We start from the raw sequence: 27595 nt of genomic DNA, 5'->3' as shown, positions 1-27595 counted from the left end.
TACAACAAGGATAGTGCAGTGCCTGTGCCAAAGAGAAGACTCCCAATGAAGATGGCCAGGGCTGGCTTTTGAAAGTGACTCCATCCACATTTCACTCCTTTGTGGGAAGTCTTTTCAGGGTATAAACCAGCTTCATCAGTCTCAGTCCGGACAGAAGATATGTTGGAGTGCATTTTGAGCTACAAATATGCAAGACCATCTATATGAACTCAGCCTTAGAGCATGAACAAAAACACACACATTAAAAAAATATATATATAAATATTGCTTTCATACTAAAATAATGTCATTTCAGTAACTTACCACACAACTAATACATCAAACATCAAAAAGAAAACTAGTACACTTACTCCAAAAGCTTAAAGCCCATCAATAGTTATACAGATGCTCTCGTTCCACTTCTGTCTGCCAGTTACTGTATTCACCCACAAAATACAGTGGAGGGAAAGCCACTCCCTGTGGGTGCGTCAGTATGAACATCTGGAGCAGGACTACACTGCCCTATTTGGGTTTCAGAATAGTTTCACCCACAAATACAAAAAAAACATTTTTTGCATCCACTTTAAGCAAAGGGCTAAACATAGTTGATAAACCCGTTTTACAAGACATGGGATTTGTACCATCTACAAACACTAAAAATATCATTGCAGCTTGCACATGCAAGCTATTAAGTGATATAGGACTTAGTAATGTATAGTGCTTAGGATTTCTGCTTTTAACAAAATAAACATTTTGCAGAATTAGATGGAAGTCCACACAGATCTACACTTTTTTTTTAAAAGGGTGGTTGATTGATTTCACTTTTCTAACTTTAGTGTGTAAGGTTGCGGTTTGAGCATAAACAACATCTGCAAAGTTACAATGCTAGAAGTTCAAAGCAAAGGGAGATATTTTCTTTTAAAGAAATTGCGTTTTAAGGACTACAACAAACGGCTGGTAAGGACTACCGGTACACGACATTCCTCCCCGGTTAGTGACATCACGAAACTTCACACACTCTGGGGACATCAGACTTATTTTACATCTTGTGAAAAGGGTATTATACCACACCTTTAAACAAGACCAGTCTTCACCAAAACATCCTGAATTAACAAGGCCGAGATATTGGTCAAATATTTCCATCTCACTTAATAATAATAAATAAATAAAAACATTCAGGCATATAGCACAAATCTTGTGAAGGAAGACAATTTCAACAATACAAATTTTTCCCCAATTTTATATTTTATTGTCATAGAAGATGCTTTAATAACGTGAACACGCTCATGCACTTTGCAAGAACGTTGTGAACAGAAACCAAAATGGGAATAAGGAATGGGAGACATGTATAACCAAGATTTTAACATTCTGGTTTCAATTGGTTAATCATTCAAACTTTACTGCTCATAAATCATTTTATGTTAACAAGCAAATCTTGGTCCACATACGGTTACTGTATTTGCTGCCATTATATTTCTCTGATGGAAGCAAAAAGAAAAATGATATATAAAAAAAAAACAATAAAAATAAAAAGGTTTGGAAGAGAGCTAGATCTCTTGCCATTTAACGTGTGCAGATTGATGAGGAACAGGTCATGGGGGAGAACCTAAAACAATGGCATCGCTGAGCTCTCAATATGAGAAAGCTGGCACATGTGGACTGGATTTCATTTTCATTTGCTTAAAAACAGATTTCTTTAAGAGACGTTTTTTAAGCTGGTCTTCAAGAGCCGAAGGGGAGAAGGAACAGGAGGGCTATGAAGTGCGCTGCGGCCGTAGCAGCATCTACCTCCGCCTCGGTCAGTCGTTTCAGATCCACTAAACGTTCTTTTCAGTCCTTCTCTGCAACAAGTTTTAACACTTTTCCAATGGCAATGGTTTTCCCTGAAATACAAAGAAAAGTAAATATTCACGGAACTCAAATTCACAAAACAGAAATAAACTACAAATCCGAGTTGAAGGCGAGTTAAAATTACAATTGGTGAAAATTATCCACTCACCTTCATCTCGTAAGGTGAAGCGTCCCATCTGAGGGAAATCTTTGAAGGTCTCAAGGCAGATGGTCCCAGCTGTTCTCAAACGAGCAATGCACACCTGGTCCTGTTTGACGAAGCGGGGTCGTGTTTTGCTCTTGTCCCCCGTCTTTTTGTCAACCAGACAAATTAAGGCCTGTAAAGGGGCCAGAGGTACATTTAAATCACTTTGGTAAAGAACTTGCTGTAAATGAGGGCACTCACCTCAAGTCAGCAGTCTTACAAGTAGGGCTGTCGCGGTGAAGGAATTTCCCTTGTGGTAATTTTAAGTGGCTCAATAGCGCGATATGCGGTATTATCGCCATTTATTTATTTGTTGCTATATTAATAAGTGTTACGATGTAGTCAGCATGCACAAAAACAAGGACATTTTCAGTAACCAACGTAACAGAAACTAAACAGCGTCTCTGCGCATTGAAAGGCTGTCTCTGAGCGGGCATTTACATTGTAACGGCAATTTTTTCTTTGAGTGAGTCATTAAACCGTTCATTCAACGAACACGTTCAAAAACGCTGATTCATTAAAAGATAGATGTAATGAAACAAGGTGTTAATAATTTGTTTTAACTTTGAGAGACACTTTAAGGCTCAGCTGACCAGCAATGCGTTGCATGGTTAACGCTGAAGCTGATGCTTAAGAGACCAATGGCATTGATTCAATGCGTGACTCACTGATTATTTTGCATACGGCTTCCTCGCGCTGTGGATGCTGACCAGCGCTGACGCCATTCATGGCAAATACCCTTAAACGTAAAAATGATACGACAAATGTTTCGCTTTCCTTGGACACTGCAACCTTTTCACGAATATATATGTCATATGACTTGACCTCAAAGACAGACGCAGGTAATCACTCACGCTCAGTCGATTCCTCTCATTCACTGTACAAATCACCATAATAAACAGTCTTGTTATCATTATTAACGTATTTAACATTCAATACACATACACTAAGTTCAAAACAAGAAGGGTATAGACTTATGAAAAAAGAAAACGCAAATATCGCGTTTGCTGCGGTTACTTGCATCCTCTGCGGTTGGCTTGTCAGTAGCGCAGTACTACAATATTGTGGTTATCGTGACAGCCCTACTTACAAGCACAGATTTACACACAAGAGAATTTCCACACAAATATTAAGTCAATGTATGAACTGGAGAAAAAAAGTAGAGTAACATTTCTCAACCATTACCGAAATTTGCACTTCTTCAATGCAGGTGTGGATATGAAGAACTGCATTGTAACCTGGGCAGATGATTGACTTGTGTTCAATGATGACTATCTGAAAATGGCAGACACAGAAGCACAATTAATATGTGGAATTGCAAAGCAAAACGCAAAGAAAATGGAGCAATCAGAAATACCTGTTAATAGAACTAAGGATGGACAAAAATGTCAGTCACCGAAAATTATCGGCCAAAAACAACATTTTAATTTTTTTGGCCAAGAGAAAAAAGGCAGAAAATATATGTCACGCCGCCCCTCAGTGTTCACCACTCAGGTTTCACTTTCACAGCCCTTTTTGTAACTTCGATGGCACACAACTTTCAAGTAACTCAGGCTATGTCTGTACCGGCACCCAGTTTGCTCTGCTCAATGTTCTGCTCAGTTGCTCATGGCCCAAGCGAACGCTCCACTCATGTACCGCTCACGGGAAAAGCAATGTCTGCTCAAATAACGTGCCGACATGAAATTTCGCTGTAGTAGACTTGTTTCTGTTTGCAATAGCCACACTGTGGTGTTACAGTGGGGCTATTGTAAACAGTGGTTTAGCAGTGCTGGGAATCACTGGTAAAATTACACCTCAAATTATTTGTATAATTGGTCAAATAAATCTGTTAAATCTGGTTCTGTTGCATAGAACTACATGAAGAATAATATTGATATTATAATATTATTTTAAACTATTTTTTGGTGTGTTACTTCAAATAAAATGTTTGGCTTGTATTTTAAATTTTTTGTCAGATTCAATGAAATGATTGAAATTAATAAAGTATAATATTAATACAAATAAGCAACAAAAAAAAACTTTAAAATAAGATTATTAAGAGTAAAAATGTTTTTTTTTTTTTTTTGGTTTCGTTTTCAATCCCAGATTTTTCATTTCGGTGTATCCCTAGATAGAACTGAATTCGTATTGAAGCTAAACCATTGCTTTTATTACATGAGTTTTCACTGACCTGGGCATCAAAGGTGCGCCCAGTGTGGCAAAGGTTCTCAGCATTGCAGAGGATGAAGCCCGGCAGGATCTCCTCCTCTTCAATGCCTTTGAGTCGCAACTTCAAGTTCTCTCCTGGTGAGGCATCATCGGTTTCGACGTCATCAGAAAGCAGACTCAGCACCTCCACAGTGTGCTGCACACAGATGAGGCAGGCATTGATGCGTCATTCAGCCAATTCCTGCCATAAAACCTGACGCTTTAAAGTGTTACGTTACCATAATCTTACCCTGTTGGGCATCATCACAAGTTGCTGAGCTTTACTGATTGATCCCGACTCCAATTTCCCCAATATTACAGTGCCCATGTCCTGCAAAAACACACCATAAGCATTTTTTTAAAACAATGCAAAGTGATATCAAAATTTCTGAATTAAATATCAAGGACATCCATGCATGATATATGAACTTCAAAGCATTCATACAAAGTAGTACAACGCAAAATAATTCATAAAGAAAAAAACATTTCACCATTTAACCCCCCACTCCTCCCCTAAATGTTTTTATTTTGTTGTCAAAGAACATAATTAAAAAATAAAACATGTTTGTGTACTTTACTTGCCTTATATTTGTCTACAATGGGTAACCTGACTGGTCCATCACTTGATCTGTTGAAACTTGGCAAACTGTCCAGATGTGGAATGAATGGTAACCCTCTGTCCATAGTACACAAACACATTTCACAAAAACAGTGAGACAATATTCATGCACTTTTTATTGCAGTGTCACATACATAAAAAATAATGTCAAAATGCCCATCTTGGCGAGTATTCAGTTAAACAGTCAGTTTTGGAACGAAAACGGTTGAGAAAAATATATATTGGATCCATGCATAAACTCTTAAAGTGACAGCCACCTAACGCTGAATACTAACCTACTTTTAGATTAGATTTAGATTAGATTAGAAAAGTAGATTTTTTATATATATGCTGTCAATTACAGTTCTAAGAAAAAAATCCAGAATTGGGAAAAAAAAATTATTGGCAGGTCACACTTACACACAAAAAAACTGAATCGGTCAAAAAAATTAATTAGCTAGCAATTAGCAAGCTCAGCACACTTACGTATACCAAGGGCAGAAATCCGCCGGCTCCTTTAGGTTGGCCCCAGTAAGTCCCGAACATGGCATAAAATGAATATCTTTCCTGGGATTAAACCCAACTTTCTTCAAAAATGGAACAAGTTTCTCCTTACATTCTTCATACCTACGTGTAAACAGTGAATAATATTAATGAACACGTGGCACATTTTTTGTTAAAAACAAATATAAAACAAAGTGACATACAACAACAGCCGCCTTTGTATATAGATGTCCATTCACTGACCTTTCCAGACTCCAGTTGACTGTAGGGTCATCCATTTTGTTTACAAGTACAATCAAATGCTTAACTCCAGCAGTTTTGGCCAACATGGCATGCTCTCGCGTCTGGCCTCCTTTCTCAAAGCCTGTTTCAAACTCTCCTTTCCTTGCAGAGATTACCTTCAGAGAGAGAAAATGACAATTAATACAGGGACTGAAGTGAAGGGAAAAACAAAAAACAAACGGGCAGCAGTTTCTGTTCTCCGTCAATGCCTTTTGAGTCTGACATCTGTATTCAAACAGCGCCCTCTTCTGTAACATAACCACATCGCCCAGCTCATAGCTCAGGTTTTTCCATGGATTTTCTGAATTGCAGGTAGCATGAGTGAATATTTCTCAGGGCAATCATTCAGTGTCTTTATGACTCACAACATTATGACTCACCAGTACTGCCAAATCAGCCTGTGAAGCACCACCAATCATGTTGGGCACAAAGCTTTTGTGGCCTGGTGCGTCCAGAATGGTAAAGTGCTTTTTCTCGGTTTCGAAGTATGCGCGTCCGACTTCCACAGTCTTTCCTTTGTCTCTTTCCTCCTGGTTTGTGTCAAGAGCCCAAGATAGGTACCTGAGAAAAACATTTACCATTAAAAATCGCTCCACCTCTAGGCACAAAAAGCACTGAAGTGTTACAAGGTTTAGCTAAGTTTGGAGGGAATCTGTTTGACTACCCACCAGATGTTCCGGTAAATAAACTCAACTAAGCTAATTACCAAGTTTCCCTGTTCTTCTCCTTGGCTTCTTTTTCATACTTCTCCAGAGTTCGTTTGTCCACCATTCCTGTTAAATACCTGTGGAGGAGGGGCAGAAAGCAGGGCTTTCAGAAACAGGGGATGGAAAACCCAACTATTTCTGCTAAACAGTGTAAAAATCAACAACTCACATGATTTGTCCTCCAATAGTTGACTTGCCAGCATCTGGAGGAATATGAGATAAGAAAAAGTCAGTGTGAGGCCAGGACAGATAAAGATAGCCAATTCACAGTTCTCCAAAGACATTTTAAAAAAATGTTCCCCAAGATGCTTCTGAAATGCATGAACCGAGCTGCCTTGATGGTAACTGATTAATAATAAAGTGGTTAAATAACAAATTCAACCAATTTAGAGCCAAGAGAAAAAACTATTCCAGCAAGTTACCAGAATTACTCACTTAAAGAAATTGAAATGGACGCTTAAGACAAAAAGTTAATGCAACAAACTAAAGAAATTGTATTAAGTTACTGTGCAATCATGTTTGTTTTATAATTTACCACTGCTATATTCATGGCGCGAAACAAGTGAATAATAGAAAGAAAACAAACTATATATAAACAACAAATAAAAAGAATTCATTAAATGTTTTTCAAGTTTATCGTTGATATATATAATTTAAAAAAAAACTCTACAACTAAATATGGTCTCAATTCATTAAAAATCTTTTCATAAGAATCAACCGAAAAGTAAAGAGTCCTAGAGGAGTTCAAACCTACACAGTCCACCAAAACATGCTTCAGAGACACTAGACTCCAGCATCAATCAATAATGTAAATGCAATATGCAAAAACTAACCGACATGGCCAATAAAGACCACGTTAACATGTTCCTTCTTGGGGGCATTTGGCTGTGTGGGGGCTACTTTAGGTGTTGGCACTTCTTCTTCCTCCATTCCTTCCTCTTGAGGGGAGTCTTCTTCAGCTTGACCCTCATCTCCTACAGGGCCTCCTGGCTCTGCTTCAGCCTCACTGGGCTCACTCCCTTTCTGCTCCCAGGTGTCATCTGTTGTCATCTCTGCATCACCGTTCTCCATGGGTGGAGCTGCTGTCAAAAACCAACATTATCATATTACACCATTTGACCACTCACAGTTGGTTGTATACAACTTCAGCCATTTCCTTTTTACTAATACTGCTGTTTGATATCAACCTAATTGTGCCTAAACAACATGGCAAACTGCAAAAATTCAGTCAAAATATGCATTGCATTAACCATGCTTGCATTTAAATGCCCTAAAAATACAATGCAAGCATGGTTAGTGCAATGCATATTTTCTTCAAGTAGTGCAATTCAACAGGCTTTTTTCTTTCAAAATCATTTGCCATTATTTTACTTCCATAGCGATGTCTCTTCAGACCAAAGCTTTAAACTGCAGATGGCGATGAAAAAAATCGAATTCACCAAGAGTGCTCCGATCCGGATTTTTGGGGCCAATGACTTAAAGCAGTATCGGCTGATCATCACCGATGCCAATTATACTTGCTTACAATACTTAAAACAATGCCACATGTGCAATATGTGGCAATGTATTAAGTATTGTATCCTAATTCCCTCTCTAAGAGGAGATAAGACGTTCCTGTTAAATAAATAATAAAAACAGAACAGTTTTTATCAACAAAGTAATCAAAAGCAAAACATAACTGCATAGTCTTCAGTGTAATCCTACTAAATCTATTAAAGAGAGTGATTTCCTGTCTTTTGTTGTTAGATCAACATTAATGACACAGGCGGCAGCAGGTGTATGGGGCTGCTGTCACTTTAAGACCAAATGCATGGATCAATTAGGGGTGGGCGCTATACCGGTATGAACGTGACAACCGGTATTATGTTGTGCCATGATATGGATTTTGCGATACCGAGAATACCGGTTGATATTCATAAATTCAAAATTTGTAGTTATATTGTTTTGTTCAATTTGGTGCTCTTTTACAACTTTTAACACTACTAATGACGACACAGAATCGAGGCTGTACTGAACGTTTAACCTTCTCCTCTACTGTGTCCAACTCGCGGGATGCACACAGGCTTTAATAATCAAACACCGAGAGCATGGTAACAGTCCAAGTTAATAGAGCACAAACCCGCCTCCTTAAACACAACAGCAAGAAAGCGCGCATATTTGCAAACGCGTGAGATTTAACAGAGCTGCCAACGCATTCCTCGCACCACAGGAATTTTTTACGCGCGTAACGCGTCTTTGCATTGACTTAACATTGAAATCACTGGCGCCTGACGCGCTATTCGCGCCCGGTGTGAACGCACCATTACACTTTCACACGCCACACATCCATTTCCTCACGCACAGAAAAACCGCGAAGCAAAGAGGACACGGAGACCGACAGACAAGACCGAGCAGGTTACTTATGATATAAAAAGTCTCAGCTCTCAGATTCTGTCAATTTTATTACGAAATTCAAACAATATTTTTTTCCACTTGTAAATGTGACGTGACATATCCTATAGTGCATCAGCTCAAGCGGCACGTGAACCGGTCATCTCTAGGCTACTAGTAAATAAACACGAATGAACAATGTTGAGAGATACAACTTACCGAAATGTATATTCCTCATACTCATACATAATATCGATCAATCAGTGTTTTTCAACTGCGAAAAGAGGTCAATAACAGCTGGAGAACAATTATGTCATAACATTTACCTCAGGAAAGCCATTTAATGACCATATATAGAACGTTAGTTGGCTAAAAAAAAGAGCTATATAGAGTATTTTGCTAAATATGTGCACTATATTACATATTTATTATATATTTTTTTTACGTCATTAAATAAAGTTGTTATAATAAACGCATTATATTTAATTTGAGTTATTTTTAACCTTAAATTATAGGCTACTACCAGCTGTTATAGGGCTCTCTGTGTTTACAGCATTAGGTGAGGGGTTTTTTTCTTAAGAAAATGAACACCCATCTTGTGTACCTAATATTTATCCAAATGAGTCAATATTATCAAATCACAAGAATTGAATTGAAATCGTGAAATTTGTGTCAAGCAATAATACAAAACCATAGCTTATCAGAAATTGTAGGTACCATGTCAACATTGTACCCCATTAAATTGTAAAAGATTTTTCATTTTTTATGTCCAATGTAATCCCTCACCTTTTTCTAGTTATATAGGGTTTAAATGCATATTTTGCCTGTCATTTAACTAAGGTGGAAATGTGATTCCAATTTTTTTTCCTCATATCGCGATATAATATCGATATCGTCCGGACATCGAAAAATATTGTGATATGTATTTTTGCTCACATCGCCCACCCCTAGGATCAATATACTAATAAACATACTATGTTCACCTAATATATTACCAATTGTTTAAGTGAATACTCACTAAGCCAGGCATTGACATATTTCTGTGTGCATTTGATCATTTAGGTGCAAAATTGAAGCTCATGGTCGCACACAGAGAAAGTGAGTCTGTCTTTGTGAGTCTTTTCTGACAGTGACAACTGAGAAAAACAGAATGAAATAATATATATATATAAAACTAAAATAGGCTTAAACTAAATATATTTTTTAAACTTAAATAATTAACAAATTAAGATGACAAGAAGAAAACACTGAATCAGTTTGAAGCTTTGAAAAAAAAACAGGGTTTTTTCCCCATCAGACTACGTTTTTTTCATCAAATAAAAATAGCAGGCCTTCCTCAATCCACAGCTTGTCTAGTTCTTTCTTTTTTTTAAAGTAACATGTCTACATGATGTGGGGTTAGTCGGGGTCTCCGATGGCACAGATGTCCAGGGAATACAGAGATAACGTATCGCTAGAGTGGCCAACTTCGGAAAGCGCCTTTCATTTGCTTCGCAAGTGATAGCCTATTGCATTGTACTTGCACTACTGCTGTATTTTAATACCGCGTAGCATATTTTGCAAGTAACTTCGTCGCCCTTTCTGCCGAAATGGTCCCACACAGTAGGCTACTTCTTTTCGCTTGCTTAGCGAAATGTCTTTAGGCATGTGCGGTTGCGCGTGCTGACGCACCCTGTGAGTTAACAAATATAGGCTACATACAATTTTTTTTAACCATGCAGCAAACAAAAAAAAGCTAAAAATATATATTTTTTTTTTACTTTTAAACCGTTTAACTGATAGTATTAATCGGTCAAAAAAAATTATTTCAGTTAGCGGTTAAACGGTCAATATGAGCATCCCTAATCAACAGCCATTCATTTAAATGAAAATGTTTATCACCATATTCGTCTTTATATTTGTCTTGGTGTAAACATAACTTCGACCAATTGGAAATTGGAATGTGAACAAGCACAAGTTACTAGATGCCGATGATTATCATCATCATTATTATGAGGATGTGAAAAACAATGTGGTGGTGTCTCTCAGCATTTACTTACCCTCAGGCTCTGATACTTCCACATTGGCATCCGTATCAGGACCTGCAGGAATATAAAATGCTTATTTTTATAGCTGTAATTATACAGAACAGTCTAGTTACTAAGAATACTTTTCTTAAAATGGAAATTGCATGTCAACATTAAACACATTTGAAGACAACAAACTGCACTATGCATGTAATAATATTAGGCTATGTGAACAGCATATCTTCCACTTGTGGTAAGACAGACAAGTTATAGGCCCGGTTTCACAGACAGGGCTTAGATTAAGCCAGGATTAGTCCTTAGTTCAACTAGGGCATTTAAATCGCTTTTATAAACGTGCCTTGGTGACGTGCATCTTGAGACAAAACAATGACACTGGCATATTTAATGATATGTCAGTGCAAATGGCTTTCAGTTAAAACAGCTCAAACATTTATTTTAGTGCGGGACTAACTTAAGCCTGGTCTGTGAATCCAGGGGACAGGATCCTAATCCTTAAACAAACTCCTACGTTTTTGTCCAATCAATTATTTTGCGACAAGATCATTGATGAATTTAAGTAAATCTGTAGCCCGATTCCCACGGTTAAATTTAAACCTCTTACAATCCTTTTCATATTGTTTAGAATACTTTATTAAGACCCTGCCTCTCTACAGAGGTTATTGTATGCAAATAAACTTGGAAAAAGTTAAACAATCAGATCAGATCATATCACCACGTTTACCCCCATTACACGCTACATTGATCTTTCCAAGAAGACCTCCAGTGTGTACCTTATAAACACACTGTTTTCAAATACAACAAGTAAAACGAAGGCTTCAGGTAAGAGTTTGAATCTTGGCTGTTAGTGGCAACATTTAACTGCTTTGACATCATCCATCTTTTCTGGTAGGTAACTCTGTATAACAGTACACCTCAAACTAGGATGTGAAACACTTCTCGTGTCATAATCTAAGGGGATTAAGGGCAACAATTGACTTTCATTGTTCCAACATAACAGCACAGAGCATAAGGGTACATCATGTTTGCAATAAGACAGGATGGGGGGTTGGGGGCAAACCTCACCATTAAACAAACCCCAGCCAAAAGAGACCACTCAAACAATCAAGAAATTAAATAATCTGTTTGATTATGAAGCCTCTGGTCATCCGTATTGATTATATCAACATGCTAACAAACGGCATGTTCACGTGTAACTTATCAATAAAATGGCAATAACATGACTAAAGCTTCAGCTAACGGTCTAGAACTCTAGATAACCAAATAACTACTTTGAACACACTTTAACTCTTTATTTAAAGCCATGTATATATTATTACAAGGCTAAAAATGCTTCATTAGCACCTATATACAAAGTCTCCACCCAAATGATTCACTTTCTAGCACGAACAGCTGTTACAGTGTTATTATCGTGTTAACGAAAGCTTATTATTCACGTCAAGCTAGTTTTTCTGATTGTTAGCCTCCATATTACACGTTGGCCACGTTTCCGCTTCGAGCCGTTGACGGTAACTCATGTAGCATCCATGCTAAGCTCATGCGAACAAGCGTGTGTGAGGCTAACAGCTAAAGCGGTTAACAGACACCGGGAACTCACCCGCTGAATCCACAGTTTCCGTGGAGCCCTTCGGCAGGAAGGTCGGGATGAATTCTGCGGCGTGCACGTTAGGGACAAACGGCTTGGCGTCCACGTTAAGGTTGGTAAGAGCATTGGAAAGTTGCACGTCGACCTGGGCCTCGCCATCGTCCTCCTGATCCCAGGAATCAGGGGCAGTGTCTATCGCTTCCATCGCCATACAGCTGTTCCACACACGCGCGCTTTAAAGCCACTGACTTGATCACTTTTTTGTCCGGCCTTAGCCGCTGTTAAGGTCACCCCGTGCGTTGTTAAAACTTTCTGATAGTGGCGTATGGCCTTCCCCCCGTTTGGTTGAAATCAAACAGCCGGTGTCTCTCAGCGAGGGGCGAGAGAAAGGGAGGTTTGACTAAGCGCTCGGAATGAGTCCTCGTGTGCGCTGACGACTCCCCTGACCTCGCGGAGCAACAGCGAGTTGAATTCTGGGAAATGTAGTAGTTTAGCTTCTGACAAAACACGAAAGGCTTCTGAGCGGCGTCGATGACAAAACTACATGTCCGCATTATGGATGAACCCGACCACATCTTTTACTAACTAATAACCTATTTCCGTTCACCGCACTTATGAAACTATATTTAAAAATGCATTCGAAGCTTAACTTTAAAGTCACTTTCATAGGCTTTTAATGTAATAAAACAGCCGTTTTAGCCGATTACATTAATTCTGTAAAAATTCCCAAATGTTACAACTTGTTACAAAAAAACCTCTAAAGTCGTATTTTAGCATTTTCTTTATTGTCATTTACATAACTGCTCATTGTAAAATAAAATTGTAATTATAAAAAAACAATCTTCTTACGTTTGACACAATAAGTCAGTACTCATTTCCCCCAAAGAAAATCCCAATTATTTATTGCACCAGTTTAGACAGAATAATTTTGAAAAAAGATGAGCAGATCTACAATTACATTATTCAGTAAGGAAGCACAGTTACAGAAAGAGCACTTTATGCCCCTCAAAAATATGGATGGATGTGATATAACTGTAGTGAATTTCTTCAGTGTCTACTTTCTTCATGTATAATACACACAATATTCATTCACTAAATGAAACTACATTTCCCCAGTAGCAATGCTTTTTTTGTGTGTGCTAAAACCATTAACATCGGTGTAAACAACAAATAAGGATATTCATTTTAGTACATTATGCATAGCCTTCATAAACATCCAAAAAAAAATGTAACAATTACTCAAAGAGACATCTCTGAAACATTCTTCACAGTGAGAACAGTCTAATAATCATTTCAGTATTGGTAAAGCCAAAAGGGCTGGATCGGTATCTGTTTGATTTGAACTTATTTTAGACATAGCAAATGTTACTCATATCTCTATTAGCCTAATGTTCTCCAAGAGAATTATTTATAGGATAAATAAATATTCTGCTGTTCTGATTAAAGGGTGACATTCTGTACATAAAAGTGCAATAAGGCTATCGTTTGCTTAGAAACAGCTGCAAGAAACAGAATCTTCAAGCATCAACTTTCCTTCTTATACATCTGCCTTTAGAGAGCACATAAAGCAAGACCAGCTTTTGGCAAACAAGACATTTTGACATTAATAATCATGACGGTAAGGCCACAATAGCCCTTTCGTTGTGTAAATAATGTGTGGAAACGGATCAGAAAACCTGTCAGACAGGCCTGTAGATGACAAAGATAAGCATTCAAAATCAAAACGTAAGTACTGCCACCCATAATGGTAGAATATACTGGCAGTCCACATAAACAACTGTGAGCAGACCCACCACATGTGATTAACCAAACTTTTTAAAAAAGTGCAATTGATTATTTAATAACTAATAAAGGATGTGAGATTTAGACATATATTCAGACATTATTTTCATGAAATTCCAGTGTTTTGTTATTTGCATTTAAAGCTGCTTCTTTTCTTAATTTCAAAAGTGGTTTGCTCAAAGGCATCAAGGTCATGGACGCATATTCCTGTTAAATAGAGCGAACCTCATGAGCAACCATTTAGAAGTGATCTTATCTAAGGTTGTCTACACTCTCTGTCTCTTGTCCCTCTGGCACACGCTGGTCGGATGAAGCTGTATCCTCCGGTATGTGCGCAGGATTCTCCTGAGGGACCTCCGCCTCCTCCACATCAGTGACCTGCACCTGTGCCGTTTCCCTGAACGATTCTTCGAGATGGCTGACAGAGCTGGTATCACTGATAGAGTCTGAGCCAGCTCCATGCCGCCGGAAGAGTTTTTGGCCTGTGAGTCACATAGTATGATTAACCTGAGAGTTCTGTGAACATCAATGAAAGACCAAATGTGTTTTCATTATTTTGTGGACGCAGAGTAATTCGGTGTAATTAGGGTCATACTGATCTTAGATCAAGATGTTACCTGGAAACCGTTTGGTGCTGGACTTGGGGGAATCAGGGGAAGCTTCTGTATTCATCTGGGCTTTTATGGAATAAACAGGCTCGGTACTGTCCAGACAACCTATGGAGAAAAAATAGATAATATACAAACCTGAAAACTACAAGTTCTCTTGACAATTTCATCAGACAACATTTTTAGCACATATATACCTTCAGCTAGGTTAAAAGTTCTTCCTTTGACAGAGGCCTGAACCGGGGAGAACCAGTTAAGCACAGAGCCCACTAGAGGAATTTGTCGAAGTACGCCCTGAAAAATAAATGGAGAAAAATTACACATCAACATAATCTCTATTGGAATGATTTAATGTCGATTTAATCAGAAAAGGAATTTCACGAAAATATTTTCATTTATTTTTTGATTGAATACATGTCATATTTATTAACATTTATTAAACACTGTATAATCAGAATTACAATTTGAGAAGTTGAACTGAATTTCTAAATGTCTATTTGGTTTGTCTCTTGTTTATTGTAATACACGATGATCATGTTGATCATGAGAATGATATAAAGAGCATCTTTAACGGAAACAAGAACATTTGACCATCTGAACAAGGAGTCACATGATCAATGTCACATAGGCCCTGTATACACCTGGTATTCAGATGCGTTTTGGTCGATCGGATCACAAGGACGACCCTAAATACAGGTGTAAACGGGTCCAAAACGTTTTGAGCTTGTCCACTTTCGACCAATTCCAGAGTTAGTAGAAAATTCATTCGACTGGATTGCTTTCATAGTGTAGACGCTCATGTGGTCAAATGTGTTTGAACAGCCACAAAAGACCGTCTGCTCTCCGGCTACTGACCTAATGCGTAAACCTTATGGGAAGCACGCTAGGCAGACAGGATTTCAACTTTGTTGGCTGAAGACCCAAGTTTGGTTTGAAGAAGAACAATGTACCAAGCACAATGTTCTCTCACCATTCCTGATTTCTAACACGCATTCACTTTGTTCGCTGTGGTCTTGCACCTGTCAGAGCAGAAACAAAAGATGCTGAATAGAATAGAATGAGCCATTTATATAGCGCTTTCATATGTACTACTGTACACCCAAAGCGCTTTACAATGGTTTCGGGATCTGCTCTCTGTTTGTTTTCCCGTCATCTCCTTTCGCGTTCATATGTAAATCGCATGAGCTTATTTCATCCATTAGATTGAAAGATCTGAAAAAGTCCATAAATGTACCTGCCCTTAGACCCTCCACTTGAAGAAATCAGAACAGTATTGGTTTAAACTGGACAAAAGAGACGGATTAAAACACCAGGTATAAACAGGAACGTGTCTCCCTCGTCTACTTCTGATCAACCAAAATGCATCTTAATACACGGTGTAAACAGGGTAATATAGACTTATTTTTCCTAGAAATTAAGTGCAGAAACTTGCTATAAACTTTATTTGGTTTAACTATTTCAGAATCCTAAAATTAGTTTATTTTCAGGGTTAAAGAAGTTTTTTGGGTCTCAGAATTTTGGACTCCACTGTCTACTTACTTACACATATGCACTTACCTCCTCAATAAGTTTCTCTTCATTTGCTTTCTGAAGCTGCAGCTCAGCTTCCTGAATGCCTCTTCTCACGACCTCAGTCATGTTCTCAAACAACTAGGCACAGATGCATTATTTCTAATTATTTATCTGATATTCGCTGTCAACTCAAATTATTAAACACCTGTCCAAAAGGGGGGAAAAATGAATGCATACCTTTCCACTTTCCTCAATGTCTCTTCCAACAGATCCTATAGTTTCCACCAACTCTGCCACATCCAGGTCTTCAGTTGCCATTCCAATAAATATGCAATTAGTTTCTTCACAAAACTCAGGACCTGGACACAAGAGAGCAGTTTTGAGTTCACAGAATGCATGTGAATTTAAAAGCAATGCTAGAACTGTCAATAATGGGACCATTAGTCATTTACCACAAGAGAACTCCAGGTCAGTATCAAGCTCCATTAGTTTCATAAGCAATTCACTGTTGATCTTCTCCACTGTTTGTTGTCTCTTATCTTCATCAAGGTCTGTGTTTCTGGGCTCATACCTGATGAAAAAAAAAAAAAGAACCTGTCAGGCACCGTGGAAACGTGCAATAAGGAAATTTTCCTTCTTCCTCGGAACGAGGGAATATCTGAAATTAGGATCAATGTATCCTGTAGCTTGTTCCTGTAACTCAGCTGGCAGTTTAGGTTATGCTTTCGATTCCCAGCGAACACGAAACTCACTAAATGTATTAAATGCAATTTATATAAAAGCGTCTGTCAAATGCATGAATGTAATGTAAAATGTCCTGTAAATTGATTCAGGTTTGACTCCAAACCTGCTCACCTCACAACTCCAAGGCCAGGCCAGCTCAGGTCCTCAATGTATGAGAGTGAAGTTTGCTGTAGCACCTCATCCTTGAAGTCCTGTCTGAAGCGTAGGGTGCAGCACAGCACTGGAATCATCTCTCCCAGCTTCTCCACCAGTGCCGCCACATCATTCTCCTGAGTGCCAAGGGCTACACACACATGAACATGGCAACATGAATTAGGTCTCACTACTACAAAATAAGCCTGTTAAAAATGTGTGAGAAATTTGGGGCAAAGAAAACAGCTATTACTTGCCATGCTCAGAATAATACATGGTTTGTTTGCCCAGCCAAATTTGACAAAATTCAGTTTGTTGCAAGCAACAATATATATACACACATGTATATAACTAATAAAAATATACACACACAAACACGCATACATATATATATTTATTTACATAAGATTATATAGGCCTATTTTTCTTAGTTTAACCCACATAATTATAAGAAAAGCTCCGCCCAGTTTGTCTCCAGTTTCATAGTGTGTTAGCGTTCCAGATTTTTAATTATCTCTCAAATGTCTTACCTGCAGCGGTCATGAGGGGGCTGAAACGAACACATGTGCCCTCATCTTCCAGCTCAACCACATCAACGCCACTGAGGGGAACCTGCTGCACCAACTGCTCACCCAACTGTCAAATCAGACCAAAGCAGTCGGGTCACTCGCTTGTAAGAAAAGCATCTATGGTGTATATATAGGTCGCACCGCATTCTATTATACATGCTCACAGCTTAGTCATTTCACAGCTTACTTATTTCCTATGATATATTGTTAGTGATAGAAGCATTTACCCATCTGTTAAGGGCATCAATGATATCTCTCTCTCCCGCAAAATATCCTTCAACTGAGCCGCCACTCGAGGCTGAAAATGAGAGTGTTTGGCTGTTAGAGAGATATATATACACACACCACTATTCAGAAGTTTGAAAGTAGTCTCTTATGTTTACAAAGGCTGCAATTATTTGGTCATAAATAATTGTAAAAACAATAATATTATGAAATATTATTAAACAATTTGTAACATTATACATTTTTAATGTCTCTTTCATTTCGAATTTAATCCATCCTTGCTGATTAAAAGGGTAACATTTATTTTTTATAGTGTTCTTGTTACATGCAGTTACTATAATAATAACTATAAATTATGCATAACTACATGCAACTAACCCTAAACCAAACCCTAAGCCTATAGTAAGTACATGTAGTTAATTAATAAAAATTACTCTGTACTTAAATGTATAAATACAGTGTAACAAAGACACCTTAAAATTAAGTGCAACCATACACACAACCAATATATATATATATATATATATATATACATAGAACCATATACACACAACCAAGGAAAGGAAACTTACGAGCGCTGTTGTCTTGTGAAAACCTGAACACCACCACAGGAGAATTCAGTTCATCCTCTACCTACAAACATCAGACAGACACAGAGGGTGGGGACGGGGTCTCAAAACACCTGTAACACATCTGAGCATTTATTACAGGAGGCCTTATTTTCATGCTGTGAGCACTAACATGTTATTGTGACAATTGGTTAAGCATTTAAATGCTGTGAAGCAATGTCATGGAGAGGCTTTTTGTTTGCTAGCAACAGGTTTGACAGGTCAATCTGGACAATGTGGCACATGACCTAAAGTCATGCATTAGTGCTGCTGGAATGTCTATGTGCTGCTGGAACCTTTGCTATAACTAAGAAAAGCATAATTAATTAAATTATGCTTCTTACATGATTAATGGACATTTTCATGAATAAAAGTCTAACCACCACATACGTAAATGAACAGATAAATAAAGGATAATAAAGGAAATAATACCTTAAAAATATCATCCAAGTGACTCTTTTCTGTCTAAGCCCTTTAAACAAATGTAAGATTTGTTTTATGAACAAATGACTTCACTGAGCCTCTTAAAAACATTAAATAAACTCTGTTATAGCTACGTATATAGTCGCATCTAACGTATGAATAACTTGAACAAACTCTTATAGGACGACTGTTAGTATTACACACAGGAACATCCAATTTGCTCAATCTCTCACAAAGACCATTTTAAAGAATTCTGCTTATTTCCCATGATGGCTCATCGTTGCTCTAAAGCGAGGTCCAGCATTGATGCCCAACAAGTCATCAAGCTCTGTGAAGTGACATTTCCATTGCACATGCCTGTAGCACTGGCAGACCTTTACATGAGTAAAAGCCTTTACACTGAGCACCAGCACTTATGGGTGGACATGGTGAGGGAGGGAACAGTGGAGAAACAGCGCAGGTGAAAGGGAGGAGTGGAGTGGGATCAAGCAAGCAGAGGGTTGGTCCCACCTACAATAGAGAGTATAAGAGAGCCCAGCACGTCCCGCAGCGAGCCCCCGGAGATGGGAGGGACCCGGGAATGAGACACCACATCCTGAAACCAAGGTACCCACGCTCACTAACACACTATGTATACAGTATAAGAGCTGACGGTCACAAACCACACCGCCAACATACATATGACAAACACTCTGCTCTTTACCATGCGCAAAGCCTCGAGGAGAGACACCTCGCTGTCAAGGATATCCTAATGGTGGTGAGACAGAACAGAGGTGTTTGCTTTTAAGGTTTAAGCCTAGATTTTCTGACTGAAAGGAAAAAGTGGGCCACTGATATAATAGAAGCAAAATTTCAAAAAAGCTTCAAATAAAAAGTTAAATAATATCTACCAATGGTAGCTGATATATTCATTTTCAGCTGACATATTTTAGCACAGTGATATAGTATGGTTTTAAATGGCAGAAATGTCTACCAGTGCTGATGATATCATCAACATTTTAAGAAAAAGGTCACTAGTAATAAATGAAAAGTTGGGTCATTTACTCACTTTCAAGTCATTCCCAACCCGTTCGACTTACTTTCTTCCGTGGAACATAATAGGTGAATATTTAAAGCATATCGTGACTGCTCTTTCCCATATAATGAAAGTAAATGGGAACTGGGGTTGTCGAACTCCAAAATGAAAAAAGCACAATAAAAGTATCTTAAAAGTAGTCGAGTAGTGTACTATCTTTTTAAGCCTTTGGAAGCCATACAACATTGTAATTAAAATTTTATGTATATACAACTATAGCATTTGTTAATATTTTAAATGAGCTTTTATAGTTTTAATTAGTTTTAATTTTAGGTTTTAGTAATTTCTGTGCTTTTTTTTTTACAAGCACATAACTTACAATAACTTGTTTTATTTCAGGTAGTTTGCAAAGCAACATTTCTACTTTTCATTTAAGTGTTTCTTATATTTATAGCTTTATTTCAATTAATTAATTATTTTTAATAGTTTTACTTTTAGTTAACAATAAAAACACTGCTATACAATAGTTTTGTGTGACAACAGACCATAATAGAAGTAATTATTCACCCAAAATTTTCTGTGAATGCGAATCTGTTCCTCAAAAAAAACTATTGTATGGTTTCAGAATATAGGTCACATGGACTACTTTTAAATTTTGTTTTTGTTCCATGGAAGACAAATGAATTTGGGTTCAGAACAACATGGGGCGAGTGAAGACAGAACTATCATTAAATAGATGGAGCAACACCAACTCCGGGTAGAGGAAATACTGATACACGGAAGCTTCAAATACTTTTCAATTCACATACTTATTTGTGAGGGCTGTGGTGTAACTGTAAAATACTCTGTACCGACATACAGCTGAATGGATCAAGACAAGTTCACCTACCGAGGTTTTTATTGAAGCTAGTGTCTTCAAATGCTCCAAAAGCTGTTGACTCTAAAAAGAAACAGAACAATTCCCAACAAGGTCAGAGTAAATCTTGCAGTGTTTATAGTACTTTACGCCCACTACAGTGCATGGGCTTATCTAAATGAAGTTGGCAGGGTACTCACCAGCTGAGAGGCATGCTTAATCCTCTCAACAATCCCATCATGCCCAAGGTACTGAAGGGACAGCCAGAGAGGCAAAGCCCGAAGCTTCTCCACCGGTTGGCTGGATGTCAGACCTGCTGTGAAAGACTGCCCCCAACCGGCAGGGAGGACAAGACAAACAGCATGAGGTATTTGCACATTGTATGATCACAACTCTGGATTACATTAACATATAATGTGCTGTATAATGCTGATTGGTACTTATATTAACGGTCCAACTTACCAGAGCCGGATCCTCATGTCTGTAAAGAGTGACAGCGGGCACAGCGGGCAGGCCCAACCACGGACCTGGGGTCAAAGTCATACTGTCACACTTGGTGGCCGCCTTGATAGTGAGAGGTAGAAAATTAGAGCACATTATTGACAACAGGAAGAAAATGCAGGCATCTGAGTGCTAAATAACCCACAACATACCGTGACAGTGGAGGAGATCTGACCAAGACAAAGCGTTGCCAAATTAACCCTGAAAAGAAAGCCATAGAAAGTACATTTAAACAATATCTGTTCAAAATCTGTTAATCAAATCTGTTCATTTAAACACACACACACAATATAAATAACATATAAATACCAACCCCTCCACGTGGAGCCACATGTTGTACTGAACGCAGAGCTCTTTCAGGCGACCGAGTTTGTCTGTGTGACCTGCACCTGGCGTTCCTGAGAGATTAACTAAATATTAATGAACGCCTGCAAAATTGACTATCAACAAATGCATGCAAAAAACTAAGTTGCTTGAATAAATAAGGTCCTATATTAAACCGACCAGCATTCGCTATCAACAGCAGTGGAACTTTCCCTGATTCACAATCATCTTTGATGAGCTTGTCAAGCAATGCAACATCCTGTAAAAAAAGACAATTTAGTGAAAAACACACCATTTTTGCTAATATTTTATTCATTTTATCAACACTGTCTCATTACTTGCACATTTTTAAACAAAGAGTTTCTATTTGTGTTATATGTCTGCACTGTTTTGCATATACACTAATGCAAATTCCTAGTTTATCTTTTACTTGGTTTAAAGGTTGTATCAGCGATTTCAGGCGCAAAAATAAATTATCACATTCATCTAATCTTTCCTAACGATCCGCTAGCTGCCCGCCCCATAAGCAAGCTGTCAAAAAAACGCGTCTCTGTAGGCAGCCTAGGCTCTGAGATCTGCACACAAAAACAATCGGTTTCACAAACACTCAAAACCAAAATAAATAGTGTTCAACCAATCACCGACAGGGACTGGGTGTTGTGAGGTTGTGAGGTTTTGCGCTCGTGCACTCAGCCCTCACAACACCCAGCCCCTGTCGGTGATTGGTTGAACACTATTTATTTTGGTTTTGAGTGGATGGTAAAGGCAATTGTTTTTGTGTGCAGATCTCAGTAATCGTATCTTGATCTCAGAGCCTACAGAGACGCGTTTTTTTGACAGCTTGCTTATGGGGCGGGCAGCTAGCAGATCGTTAGGAAAGATAAGATGAATGTGATAATTTATTTTTGCGCCTGAAATCGCTGATACAACCTTTAATTTGTTCTTAAATGTACACTATCGTTCAAAAGTTTTGGGATCAGTGAGATTTTTTATTTATTTAAAGAAATACTTTTATTCAGCAAGGATACATTAAACTGATTAAAGGTGACAGTAAAGACATTTATAGAGTTACAAAAGATTTTCTATTTCAAATAAATGCTGTTCTTTTAAACGTTCTATTTATCAAAGAATCCTGATCAAATGCATCACAGCTTCCATATAAATATTAATCAGCACAACTGTTTTCAACAGTGATAATAATAATAAATGTTTCTTGAGCAGCAAATCATCATATTATAATGATTTCTGAAGGATTATGTGAGACTAAAGACTGAAGTAATGATGCTGAAAATTCAGCTTTGTCGTCGCTGGAATAAATTCAATTTTAAAATATAAATCAAATATTTTACTGTTTTCACTGTATTTTTTATTTAAAAAATGCAGACTTGGTGAGCATACGAGATTTCTTTCGAAAAACATTTAGAAAAATCTTACCAAGCCAAAACTTTTGAAAGGTAGTGTATTCCCTGCGGTATTCACCAAAATACTAATTCTTACCATTTGATGCAAGGAGCCAAACATGGTGTTACAGGGCACAATACAAAGACTTGACAGAGGCAGTCCTAACTGTAAAGAAAACACAAAAAAAGTTGTCTAAATCAAAGCACATGGTATCCACCACTACACAAATGCACACACACATTTTTTAATATAGTGTGGTGGTAATGTGAAACATTTCAGATCATGCAGCATAGACAAGTGAAGTGGAGGTGACATTGTACCTGACTGCAGAGATGTTGTCCCAGGCCAGGTCTGCATGCAGCACTTTGGTAAATCACAGGATGTTTGGAGCTCAGCACTGTAAAGCCCTCTGTAGCATATTCCTCATAATGAGTATTAATAACTAGGCGACACACCTTCAGCAGCCCCTCACGATCATCTTCGTGGTAATATGCCGAGCCATTTTCATATCTATGAAAAATAATTAATTCAGATATTTTAAAGGGGTCATACTTTGGTTAAAATTCCTCAATGGTTGTGTAAAACAACACCCTTTTTACCTCCTCAAAAACAGCTCTATTCACAGTGACCCGTTTTGATCATTCGATTTTTTTGAGAAGTGAATAGATTTTTTTCATTGTATGATGGTTGTGTCCACACACTGCGAAGACACATGTATATGCAAACACCATATAAAAGTGAATTTAGCATCCGATGACCCCTTTAATATTTACCAAATCTCAAGATGAATTTCCATTTTCATACTGAACATTACAATGTTGTCATGCCTGAATTCCCTAGTGGCAGTTTTTAGTGTTTTAATTTTATACATTTTTTTAGATGAAAAAAGATGAAAGATGAAATAATATTTTTCATATAATTTATTGTAAATTGAAAAAAGGTCTCTCGAAAAAGATCCACACTCGCTCTTAAAAAAGCGTGTTACGTTTTGGCCATTGTCAAGGCCTTCATCTGACATGTCATGAATTTTAGATTTTCGGTTGCACCTCCTCTTTTGTTGGTAGAGCATCTCTTTTTAACATTTTTAATATAATTTATTGGCCATTACAATATATTATAATTATTATAATTTATTATATTATAATATATTATAATTATTTACTTAAAACCATATAATTCTTCAAAAATCAAGTTCAAAGTCAAAGAAGCCTAAATTGTCCAAAATAAATTAAATCTGTTCATCATATAAAGCGATGGAGTCTCTTCAGAAAATTTTGACTAATCTGCTCAATACATATGGATTAGTTATACGATCTCTTTATGAAAATGTTGAAGTGTCACAGTGTTAGCTGCGTAGCTGTCAATGGAGAGACAGAAAGCTCTCCGATTTCATCAAAAAGATCTTCATTTGTGTTCCGAAGATGAATGAAAGTCGAGTTTGGAAAGACATGAGGGTGAGTAATTAACTAATTTAATTAATTATTAATGACAGAATTTGAATTTCTGGGTGAACTAATACACCCTAAAGTCACTGTTATAATAAAAAGCTTGATGTTTTGCCTCCTAGGCTTTTTTAAGTGAAATACACAGCCTATACAATTTGCTAAGATGAACCAAAGATGGATTTAATAATGCTCTTTAACACAAATCTCTACACATCACTTAAATGTGTTTGTATGACAAGGAGAAGAAAATCCACCCGAAAACACATGAGATTACAGAGAAAACTTGAGCGTACCTGAAAAGCCTGCAGAGCCAGAGAGTGGTGTCCGACAGGATGCGGGTGGTCAGCTTTCTCAATCTTTCTCGTTCCAGGACAGAGATAAATGCGGCCAGACTGTGTCCCAACAGAGCCATGTGTCCCTGCTCTCCGACATACTGCATCCTGCTAAACAGACATTTATAGTTTTATCACACCACACGGAGGGGTTTACATATGCTCTCGGTGCAATATAATGGAGCTGTTCTGTTGTGGCGTCAACTTGTAGACTAATTCAGGTTTGGTTAATGAGTAAAAAAAAAGCCTTTGAATAACATTTGACTTTTCTGCCTTGTATTTTATTTAAAGTTTGTCTGTAAAAAGTCTTTAAGATTATTTTATGTTTTGAAGTAGCTTATTCCTCACCAATGCTGCATTTGTTTTTTTCCAAAATACTGTAAAACAGTAATATTGTAAAATATTATTACAATTTAAAAGAACAGTTTTCTATTTTAATATATATATTAAGGTATCATTTATTCCTGTGATGTCAAAGCTGAATTTTCAGTCATAGAAATCTTTTGTAACATTATAAATGTCTTTACTGTCACTTTTAAGAAATTGAATGCATATCCTTGCTGAACAAAAGTATGAATTACTTTCATTAATATTGAGCATAGTTTAAGCATTAGTTTGAAAACATAGTTAAGCAACTGAGCAAATATAAATCTTAATGATCCCACACTTTTGAACAGTAGTGTATAAACTGAAAACTGCTGTTGTCAAAAACACATTCAAAATTCCTAAGGAATTTGTTTCATGGATTTAGGTCTACAAACCAAACAGCTCCATAATGCTGTGACCTACCGATGACCCTGCTGGTCATCATCTCCATGCATCAGGTTCTGGACTAGCTGGAGTATGCTAACAACATCCTGTCCACTGTCGGAAATATATGGAAAAAGAAAGAAGAAAAGAAAGACTTTGAAATGTTTTGTAAACATAGCTGATATGCACTGGCTTGAAACCCCATGAAATACCTCATAAATACAGAGCAAGACAAGAAACATTATAAATGTAAAATGTGATTTATAGGAGTTTCACTCACTCTCCTTGTAAGGGTCCAGGAATGTCTTTCCAACTCAACTTTCTTCTTTCTTTGCCCTGTTCAGATCCCCTGAATAAATCCACACAACATTATGGTTATACAATGGTACTAGGTATATGTAAAACAAAACTGTCAACATGTCATAAGGGTAGCTTTGTAGTGAACACCAATTTAAATGTAATAATTACTGAAAATATTGTAATGCAAAAGGTCTTACAATTTTCCACTTTCTAAAATCTTCATGGCACCAGAAAGATGGTTCCCCATCTCAGCAAGTGTAGGGTCCATCATCTACAATTACACAGTAAAATGTATGGTTACCCGTGAAGGACATTGCAATGAAAAACTGGATAACGTGCTAACTTGATGACAATGCTGTATATCACATTTCTTGACATCAAATTAAATTATTCGTCATGCTTTAACAAAACTCATATTTCACCTGTAGGGCACTTTCACTGCCTGTGATAAAAAATAAAAAATTCAGGCCTCTGTCCATAATGGAGCGTTTTTAATATTACAATACATATAAACACTGACTAAATAATAAAAATGCTATTAGTAGACTTGATAAATGTCTTTTGTGAATTGTGCTAGCTTGTATAAAATGTGTCTTATTGGTCCCTTAATTCTAGCTTTCTCTGTTCTACATGTCTAATTCCTGATATACAGGATATGAAAACCTGTCGGATGACAAGGCTCATTCCATTACACGGGAACTCATCTGGTAGGATATGTCATCCTCGTGCGCATCCTGCTCTAACACAACGCATGAATTTGCAACACAACTGATTTTGAGATATTGAGATAGTTTGCACACGAAAGTGGTTTGCAGACCACCATTTTTGTGTGTTTTGCAGACCACCATCTATTAATGCCTAATTTCATTCTCACATTAGCCTAATTGAAAACAAAGGAAGCAAATACTCGATCGAGGCTTTAAATGAATCCAGTAGATCTCCGCATCATCTTCCCTGTGACAATGACAGTGAATTAGCTTCCTGCACTTTAATCAAATGAGCGAGTCCTTCAAGGAATGATAGGCTACGCACTGTTCTACATTACCTTCACGGGCGGTTTATCCATGCAATGTTGAAAACCCAGTCGCAGGGACTAGTCCCTGTGCGTTGTCGCTTGCTGTGTATTTTACGGAAGCAAATCCAAAAAGCACTATAATCCTCCTCGGGTACCCTTTCTCTTGGTTATTTAGTCAATTGAATTGTGTTACTTCCTGGTGTCATGCCGCTCCACGCTGGCAGCGCTGACGTAGCCTAAACATACGCCCCATTTACAGTGTATGTACGTGTAGCTCCTTGGTTTACCCCCCTAGCCCCAACGCAAAGAATGTAATGATGCTGTACTATAGTGTGTAGACTCCGACGCAAGTCGGTTCTTTCCATAGGTTCTTTCGAATAGAAAAGATTCGAAAAACCTGATTCAGTTATTCTTTTACGTCATCACGTGTTCTCTGACATCACGGCGTGGAAATCACATGCTTTTATGATTACGTTTAAGTAAATAAATTTAACGTGTCCAAATTCACTTTGTTGTAGTAGCCATGATTGAGCTCATAAAAACTAATTTAAAAAAAAATAAATAATTTGTATTCAAATTAATTTAGCCTACATCTTGTTTTATTAAAATACTCTTTACCAAAACCAAACCAGATTTGTGTTAAGAAAAGCATTTTCTGGATTTAAATTCTCGAATTATGTTGTACTTTAAAATCTTGAATTAAAATATGCATACATTCATGTTGGTTCTGTTCTGTTATTGCTGCTCTGCTCTTATGCTTGGCTGCACGGATGAGCAGG

The 27595-nt window shown here is 37.5% G+C and overlaps 2 protein-coding genes across 10 annotated transcripts; both read right to left on the bottom strand.

Annotated features, from left to right (window-relative positions):
• Positions 1-1201: 1201 nt before the first annotated feature.
• On the bottom strand, positions 1202-12835 carry gspt1l (G1 to S phase transition 1, like). 2 transcript variants are annotated; one of them, XM_079619677.1, is made up of 14 exons: positions 12287-12835; positions 10705-10746; positions 7129-7377; positions 6465-6498; positions 6295-6372; positions 5969-6149; positions 5550-5704; positions 5289-5429; positions 4787-4880; positions 4455-4535; positions 4188-4361; positions 3200-3289; positions 1979-2147; positions 1202-1862 (listed from the first exon to the last, which is right to left on the bottom strand). In XM_079619677.1, exons 1-14 carry the CDS (start codon positions 12483-12485, stop codon positions 1810-1812), a joined length of 1740 nt encoding a protein of 579 aa, XP_079475803.1. In that variant the 5' UTR covers positions 12486-12835; the 3' UTR covers positions 1202-1809. The 2 variants fall into 2 exon arrangements, with proteins under 2 accessions (XP_079475803.1, XP_079475804.1); XM_079619678.1 differs by having other exon boundaries at positions 7129-7374.
• A 202-nt stretch (positions 12836-13037) lies between these two features.
• pdxdc1 (pyridoxal-dependent decarboxylase domain containing 1) lies at positions 13038-27268 on the bottom strand. 8 transcript variants are annotated; one of them, XM_079586239.1, is made up of 24 exons: positions 26847-27215; positions 25999-26072; positions 25782-25850; positions 25541-25615; positions 24713-24862; positions 23295-23484; positions 23071-23139; positions 21754-21832; positions 21563-21647; positions 21402-21450; positions 21211-21312; positions 20949-21074; positions 20782-20832; positions 19392-19472; positions 18419-18479; positions 17849-17919; positions 17583-17688; positions 17032-17203; positions 16629-16747; positions 16414-16535; positions 16222-16314; positions 14862-14958; positions 14674-14772; positions 13038-14538 (listed from the first exon to the last, which is right to left on the bottom strand). In XM_079586239.1, exons 1-24 carry the CDS (start codon positions 26865-26867, stop codon positions 14309-14311), a joined length of 2391 nt encoding a protein of 796 aa, XP_079442365.1. In that variant the 5' UTR covers positions 26868-27215; the 3' UTR covers positions 13038-14308. The 8 variants fall into 8 exon arrangements, with proteins under 8 accessions (XP_079442365.1, XP_079442367.1, XP_079442370.1 ...); XM_079586241.1 differs by lacking the exon at positions 19392-19472 and adding an exon at positions 19581-19625 and having other exon boundaries at positions 26847-27049; XM_079586244.1 differs by having other exon boundaries at positions 13038-14572; positions 26847-27049.
• Between the last annotated feature and the right edge of the window lie 327 nt (positions 27269-27595).

Source organism: Phoxinus phoxinus (genome assembly GCF_949152265.1).
Source record: "Phoxinus phoxinus genome assembly, chromosome: 1".
Taxonomy (NCBI): domain Eukaryota; kingdom Metazoa; phylum Chordata; class Actinopteri; order Cypriniformes; family Leuciscidae; genus Phoxinus; species Phoxinus phoxinus.
Note: the sequence above shows the minus strand (reverse complement) of the source record. Positions and strands in the feature narration are given on the sequence as shown.

Bases quoted from the DNA above. Each gene is read 5' to 3' on its own strand.
- gspt1l (XM_079619677.1), bottom strand. From the start codon at position 12,485: ATGGCGATGGAAGCGATAGACACTGCCCCTGATTCCTGGGATCAGGAG. The intron at 6,373-6,464 runs GTGAGTTGTTGA...CCTCCTCCACAG, and splicing joins ACTATTGGAGGACAAATCAT to GTATTTAACAGGAATGGTGG. The intron at 3,290-4,187 runs GTCAGTGAAAAC...TGCCATTTTCAG, and splicing joins GGCGCACCTTTGATGCCCAG to ATAGTCATCATTGAACACAA.
- pdxdc1 (XM_079586239.1), bottom strand. From the start codon at position 26,867: ATGGATAAACCGCCCGTGAAG. The intron at 20,833-20,948 runs GTGAGTACCCTG...GTTTCTTTTTAG, and splicing joins TTAAGCATGCCTCTCAGCTG to AGTCAACAGCTTTTGGAGCA. The intron at 14,773-14,861 runs GTATATATGTGC...TTTTCTCCATAG, and splicing joins AACTTTTAACCTAGCTGAAG to GTTGTCTGGACAGTACCGAG.